Source organism: Neltuma alba, unplaced genomic scaffold (assembly GCF_004799145.2).
Source record: "Neltuma alba isolate B1F8T4 unplaced genomic scaffold, ASM479914v2 tig00005585_pilon, whole genome shotgun sequence".
NCBI classification, from domain to species: domain Eukaryota; kingdom Viridiplantae; phylum Streptophyta; class Magnoliopsida; order Fabales; family Fabaceae; genus Neltuma; species Neltuma alba.
Window position 1 is genome coordinate 1157 of NW_021634164.1, and position 7679 is coordinate 8835.

The 7679-nt window shown below is 35.2% G+C and overlaps 1 protein-coding gene and 1 pseudogene across 1 annotated transcript; both read right to left on the minus strand.

Moving 5' to 3' along the window:
• Window positions 1–972: 972 nt before the first annotated feature.
• LOC114748043 (miraculin-like) lies at window positions 973–1725 on the minus strand (annotated as a pseudogene).
• A 2266-nt stretch (window positions 1726–3991) lies between these two features.
• LOC114748048 (miraculin-like) lies at window positions 3992–7137 on the minus strand. Its single transcript, XM_028936402.1, has 2 exons — window positions 7108–7137; window positions 3992–4765 (listed from the first exon to the last, which is right to left on the minus strand). The coding sequence occupies exons 1-2, from the start codon at window positions 7115–7117 to the stop codon at window positions 4134–4136; spliced, it is 642 nt and encodes a 213-aa protein (XP_028792235.1). The 5' UTR covers window positions 7118–7137; the 3' UTR covers window positions 3992–4133.
• Between the last annotated feature and the right edge of the window lie 542 nt (window positions 7138–7679).

The window sequence follows — 7679 nt, forward strand, 5'->3', positions numbered from 1 at the left end:
AATATAGGCCCAATACTAGGCCCATGTATGTGGATGGACCGACCCAAAATGAACCTCTGTTGAAAACTGTCATGTGCTCGGACGTCAAGACGGAGGATGAACGGTGTATTATCGAAAATTCAAAACACAAAAATGACGGAGGGAGGATGGATTCGTTCTTTTTTTTTTTTTTTTTTTGGGCAGAAGGATGGATTCATTCATAACAAAGAGGATCTTGCTGAGATTTTTTTTTTTAAAGCTTGACAGGGCATCGGTTGGCAGCAATACCTTATAGTCAAGTACCATATTCCTTCGTTAATATAAGAATTAGATAATTAATTTAATTGTCTTTTTAAAAATTTTTATCAATTATATGTATTAAAATTATATTTTTCTAAGATTTTTAATATATATGCAATTACTATAGAAATTACTTCGAGCAAAATATATGTAAGTATTGAAGATAAAGTAGATTGAGACTGCCAAATTGAATCTAACTAGCTCGAGGATCGAAAGTTGCACCATGTAAGGTCTCTTGCAATGGATAGTCATGAGTTTAACCCCACATAGTATCAAGTTGTCTGTCCCTTGAATTAAAGGAAAAGTATGTCAAAAAGGAAAAGAAGATGAACTAATTAATTGACACTTTTACAGGAAGACTAGAAGGCATTTATAAACCTTGAAAACAGTGACGGCTCATGCGTTGGCAAGTAGGGCTTTCATTTTCAAGAGATAGGTCGATAATATCCAACCCTCCACTTTTTATGTTGATGTCATCCATATTCTATTTAGACAATCTAAATTAATTATTTCTATCTTTTTAATCTAAATATCATTTTTTAAGTTTATTAAGATAATTATTACATGTGTACTATTATACATTTTCCCAAAATAAACTATAAAAAATTTCAGAAAAGTTTAAAAAAAAAAAAAGGAGAGAGGGGAAACACAATTATGGGGGAAATACTCGCTCATTTATTTATTGTTTTATATGCAACGGCAATACATATAGTAGAGTGTTCCTCTAGGGACAACTACATTCCAATATAGTGATGAACTTGTTATTGATGAAACGATCTTCCGGCTAACTGAAACTGAACTTTATATGACGAAGCATATCAGAGAAATTGAATCTTGTAAGGCACATCACTAAGGGCGAGATGCTCGTATCCATGGCGATCAATGTAAGTCCCAATATCTTTGCACTGAACCTTACAGGTTCTGCACACAGTTGGGCAGTAAACCAACTTATAAGCATCTTCATACTTCTCAATCTTGAACCAGTTCCTCACTGTTTGCCGACCAGGATTCCCCACAACCCCACCCGTCGTCACGAAGTACTGTCCGGTGGTATTATCGTAGTCGTCAAGCCTCCACACGTTGGACGAGTGAGGGCAACCTGTGTGTGTATTAACAGAGAAATTGATGTTCAGATCAGTAGAGACATGAATCTCACCTTTCTTGGGGTCAATGGGTATGAACAATGATGGTAGGCTCGGATCCTCTTGCACAGTAATTACGTCAGGTGGGCACTTTTTCCCGATTCTTACAACCTCAAGCCCACCGCTTGGGGGAGCGGGAACTGGAATTATGTAGTAACTCTGCGATCTGCTCGGAGCTTTGTGCCGCCAGAATCGAGAACTGGTTCCGGTTCTGCATTGGCTGCTCCTCCGAGCAGTGGCTTTATGCTCAAGGCGAAGAGAAGAACAAATGCTACCAATGTACGTGTGATCTTCATTCTTTGATATGAACAAGCTTTCTATTTTCGGTTTGGTTATTGATGGGAGAGAATCAGAGAACTAAGCATGAATTTATAGTGGGCGGAATCCTGCATGGACAAAACTTGGACTGGACAGTGGTCAAGGATTTCGAGCTATACGATTGGCAACAAGGATAAGCTCTGTGTCGATGTGGAAAGCACATTTGTCTTTGTCGTCTTACTTGGCCGCTATCTTTTGCTTTATTCGCGAGAAGCCCACCGGCTTTGACTAACACACACAGATAAATAAATACACTTGAAGAGTGCAATTTGCAAAATCTATTAATTGTTACCGCCTACCTTTCTCCTCTGGTTCATGACTCCTTTTGTAACGATGAATCGAACTTGGACAATGAAATGAGGTGTCCAATCTCGAGCAATCGCTACAAAAACAGTGAATTGTATCAATGAAATTATATTTTATCATCGCTAATTCATTGAAATTCTGTTACGATTTCCATCATTAAAATAATTAGTTTGCATTTTGAAGCTTAAAATTAGGTTTAAATCAAGTAATTAATTACTAATCTCAGTTGAACAAAAGTCCTAGGTATGTGCTGAAAAGATAATATGATTTTCAAGAATTAAATCACAAATTAATCTCTTTTTTTGGAGCCATAGCATAGATACTTTTTAGAGGCCATGGGAAAGTTCTAAGGGCTTAAATGAAAGGAGAACACTAACAGGGATTAAATGTAAAGTAAGAAGGGTTTGAATTAGAAAAGAAGAATATGAAAAAGATGTAGAGACCAAATCGTAGTTGTTAGAAGTTTAGATTACTTAAATGTAAACAAGTATTATGAAATTTCAGAATAGTGTCGGAGATTGAAAAGGGAACTAGAAAACATATGAAGTTAGGAAAATGATTGTATGCTACTACCTCCTGTTTTAAGAAGATTAAGAAAATTAGATAAATTACTTTAAAATATTACTCCTCCGTCCTTAATATAAGACCCATTTACTAATTTAATTAGATTAAGGAAGTTAGGTAAATTAGTTAATTATAAGAAAATGATACATTTTTTCTAAAACACCATAATCATCTTTCTTAATACCACCCCTCTCTTCTTCTACTTAAATGGTTGGGAGAGTATCCATAAGGGTAATTCAGAGAAAATTAAAAAATATGAGAAATGTATCTTATATTTCTGACCAAACCAACTCAAAATTGGGTCTTATATTAAGGATCGGAGGAGTATTTTTTTAACAAAATAATTTATTTAGCTTGTAACTGATTATAAGCTAATGATTTATATAAATATTTGAGGGAGATTATATTACATATGCTGCAGTTAGGTAATTTTTAGTTTTTCTTGATTTTCTTAAATTAGTCAATTATATTGGTCTTATATTACCTTCGGTCCTCAATATAAGAGTTTGTTAACTATTTGAGTAGATTAAAAAATTAGTTGAGTTAGTTGTTTATAAATATATATTGTTTTTTTCCTAAAATACTGTTATTAATCAAGTGCATTAGCATAGAACGACTATTTGATGAAATATTTAGCATGTAATTACTATAAGAACTAGCTTGGGAAAGATGAAAAAATAGTAGAGAAAAAAGATTGGGTCTTATATTTAGATCAAATTCACATCAAATTAGTTCTTGTATTAAGGATCGAAAGTAGTGTTAAGGACCAAAGATAGTATTTTTTTTTAAAAAAGAAATGTCTTCAAAGATATTGAAGAGGATTACATGAATGACAAGTTATGTGAAATCATTGCGTAATTTTTGAAGTTTTGGGTCTTATAAGTCCAATTTGATATGAAGCATTGAAAGTGATGGATAGGAGTTGAGATTGTACTTGAGAAGAATCATTAAAATAGTATTTAGTATGAGTAATGACTTGTTAAATGGGATTAGACAAACCCATAGAGGTGGGATTGGAAAATACCACTTCTCCCCATGGTGTTCCAAAATCCTGCATACATGTATTTGATTAATCCCATAAAACAAATAATTTCTTTTGCTAAACATTCTTTTAATAAATTTTGTCAATCTCAATCTCTTTCCCTACCCTTGATTTTTTAATGCTTCCTACCAAACGGGATTGGGACATAGATATGGCTGCACATCTAATTTCATTGCCCACAATATCTTCATATTTTATTTAGACGATCTAAATCATTTATAAATATTTGTGAATTTTTTAACTTTTTATAAGTGGATGGTAGGATAATTACAATATATGTGTGCACTATATAGTCTCAAAACGAAAATATAAAAACGTAAAAGATAAAAGGACACTTGCATGCATGGGCATAAAAAGCTCAACCAGCTTATTTATTTATTCGTTGTTTTATTAGTCGGAGATAGCAGGATATAGAAACCCAGCTGCTTGGGAAACCTATAAATTATACATTACTCATGAAATTCTTGTTGATGGAGCAATCTTCAGGCTCTCTGAAACTGAACTTTGTACGGCGAATCGCTCAAAGCAAGACGCTGGTTTCCGTCGCTATCAACATATATCCCAATACCTTTGCACTGCACAGTACAGTAACTGCACACAGTTGGGCAGTACATCAACTTGTAACTATCTTCATACTTCTCAATCTTAAACCAATTGCTCACTGTTTGCCACCCTGGATTGCCGGTGACCCCACCCGTCGTCACGAACCACTGTCCGGCGGCATAATCGTAGTCGTCGAGCTTCCACACGTTGGACTGAGGACAATCTGTGTCTGCAGAGAACACGACGTTGAGATCAGTAGAGACACGAACGACGCCTTTCTTAGGGTTGACGGGTGTAAACGACAATGGTTGGCCGGAGTAGCCTTGGACAGCCACAACATCTAGTGGGCATTCTTCTCCTATGCTTGCAAGAGCAAGCCCACCGCCGTTTGCGGGAATTACGTAGTAATTGGCTCCTGCTCGGACCACTTTGCCGGAAGTATCAACAACTTGTTCTGGTGCGGCATTGGCTGCTCCGAGCAGTGGCTTTGTGGTGAAGACGAAGAGAAGGAAGAATGCTGCAAACGTGATCTTCATTCTTTGATTTGAATGCTCACAAACTATAGCTTTCTTTTTGGTTTGATTATTGCTGATGGGAGATGATCGGAGAATTGAGCATGAATTTATAGTCACAGTGATGGCGGAATCTATGGACTTACTTGCACTTATTTTCAACGATTTCGACTTATACGATTGGCCATAATGAAAAACTCTTTCCATTTAAAGTTGCTAAGCTGAAGTCTTTCTAAAAATTTCTTTTCCGTTGAAACATGAAATTAAAGAAGTGTTTCTCGCCGGTTCCCGCCTAACAGTATACTACTTTCGTGTTCCAGTTGACCTCTATGCCTTGCTTTGTTCGTAAAGCTATTTTTATGAACTATGGATTGTATAGAACATAGGAAGCTCCCGTCTATTTTTTATATTTTTAAATAATGAAATGCATTATTTGAAATTCCTTACAAACAATAGGAAGGTTTATATATATTTTCATATACATAAAACACATTTATTTTTAATTTTTCGTCAAGCACCTAATTTTCTGATTAGCCTAATTAAAGTTCGAGGATTAACTTTTTATTTTATTCTTTATATTTTTTAAATGAATAAATTAAAGTAGTGCTTGTGTTTCTTGGCGACGCTGATAACGATAGTTCCAGCATTGAGGAACAAAGTTTTTCACTTAATAAAGGACATTTTAATAAATATATTTTGATATTTAATCTCATTAAAGTCCTTTGGAATTTAAATGATTTATTAATTCAAACGAGTTAACTGCAATTAGGATCTTTACAAATTAAAGAATCTGATTGACAATTTTTCCTTTTTATAAATTGTGCGGTTTTGTGTAGATATTTTGAATTTCAGCTTTTTACTTTACAATATGGTTTCTCAAAATATGATAGAGAAAATTGTTTAAACCTACCATGCGGTAAATGCACAAAGCGCATCTAGTAATAAAGTTATGAATAAAGTATTATGATTCCCACAGTAGCTCGGTTTAGCAATATTGACAATAAAGCATAAACTACAATAAGAAAAATAAATCTAAAACACGACTAATGTTAACAGTGGTTCTAATTAAATCATGCTCATACGTTGGAGGGTGTTAAGAATATTATGCTCAGTTTGGCCAACTATATTCCACTCAGATATTATTAGCATAAGTAGTAACTTGGATTATTATTACAGCCTCGATCACTTCTTAATTTGTGGGTCTAATTTTCCTCTTTATTGCAATAAAAGTTGTATATGCTAGTAGGTTTCTTAATCATCCATTAGTGTCTTCTGAAGAGCACGTATTCTAATTATACTAACCCCTAGGTCCCAGTTGGTATGAAGTATTAAAAATGAAGAATAGAGATTAGGATTATAATTGAAAAAATCTATTAAAAGAAATTTTAGCATGAGAAATTGTTTATTACGTGGGATCAGACAAATCTATGTACATAGAATTGGGAAATACCATAGGGAGAAGTTGTATTTTCCAATCGGCCCACTTTCATGGGTTTGTTAATCTTATATAACAAACAATTATTCATGCTAAATGCTTTTTAGTAATTTTTTTAATTGTAATCACAGTTCCTATCTCTTATTTTTTACGCTTCGTACCAAATGAGACCTAGTTCTTCAACTAATTACTTGATTGGACTTGACTAAGCCAAATCAAACGTGACATAGTCAAGGGGGGGTTGGTGTTCATTCCAATTCTAAAAAGAGACCAAAACACCCGATCCCCACACCATTCAATTAAAGGTTTAGGCTAAATTTCCTGTTATGGTCTCCTATAGTCCAACCAGATTTCCTCATGTTTTAGGACAAACAAAAACACAATTAAAGAGTTATTAGAACATCTTAGTCCCTTACAATGTAATAAATCAAGACTTGAATCCTCAGTGAAGATGTGTCCAGATGGAATATATTTTTTTTTAGCCATATAAAATTACTGTAATTTATTAGTATGATGTGCTACATGCATCAAAGAAATTATGAATACGTTTAAATTTAAAAAGTTTTAGCAATATTTGGCTAATATATATTATCTCTGATCATAAATAAGGAGTTAATATAATGAATAAAGCTTCGGGAAAAAAAAAATTCATTGGCACGTTCTTACAAGAACAATCACAATTATTTATTATTTTTACACATCTATCTATGAGATAATAGATCGTATACGTGTTTATTATACCATTTATATCAAATCTACGTGCCCTTGCGAACCAAACCCCCGGGGGGGGGGTGTTTATGCGGCCATTATACGTTATTGGACGAAAACTTTGACTGTTGCACCGTTTCAGTTCATGGATTAAAGCCATTCCTTGACTCTACGAATTCAAGCCCCATTCGCTTCAAATCTCCATCCATATATCCGAAAAGCATTAAACGATGAAGATGATCACAGTGCTAGCATTGGTCCTTATCATCGCCTTGACCACAAAGCCGATGCTCGGAGCTGCCCCCGCTGCCGGCCGGGCGACTCCAGAAGCAGTACTTGATAGTTGATACTACAGGGAAGAAGCTCCGAGTTGGCGCCTATTACTATATCGTTCCTGATGATCCGGCCCAATACGGTGGCGGTATTGATGTCGCAAGCATAGGCCAAGATTGCCCACTTGATGTTGTGGCTAGCTATCAAGGCGAGCCAGTGTCGTTTACCCCTTTTAATACGAACAAAGGTATCGTTTATGTGTCTACTGACCTCAACATTGAGTTCAATGCTGAAACAGATTGCCCTCAATCCAATGTGTGGAAGCTGGACGACGATGATTATTATTCCTCTGGGCAGTGGTTCGTAACAACTGATGGCGTTAGAGGAAAGCCAGGTGCCGGCACTGTGAGGAATTGGTTTCAGATTGAGAAGTATGAGAATGCTTATAAGCTGGTTTATTATCCTCATGTGTGCAGAGATTGCAAGGTTCAATGTAAGAGTATTGGGTTGTATCATGATAGCAACGGAAACAAGCGACTTGGTCTGAATGATACGCC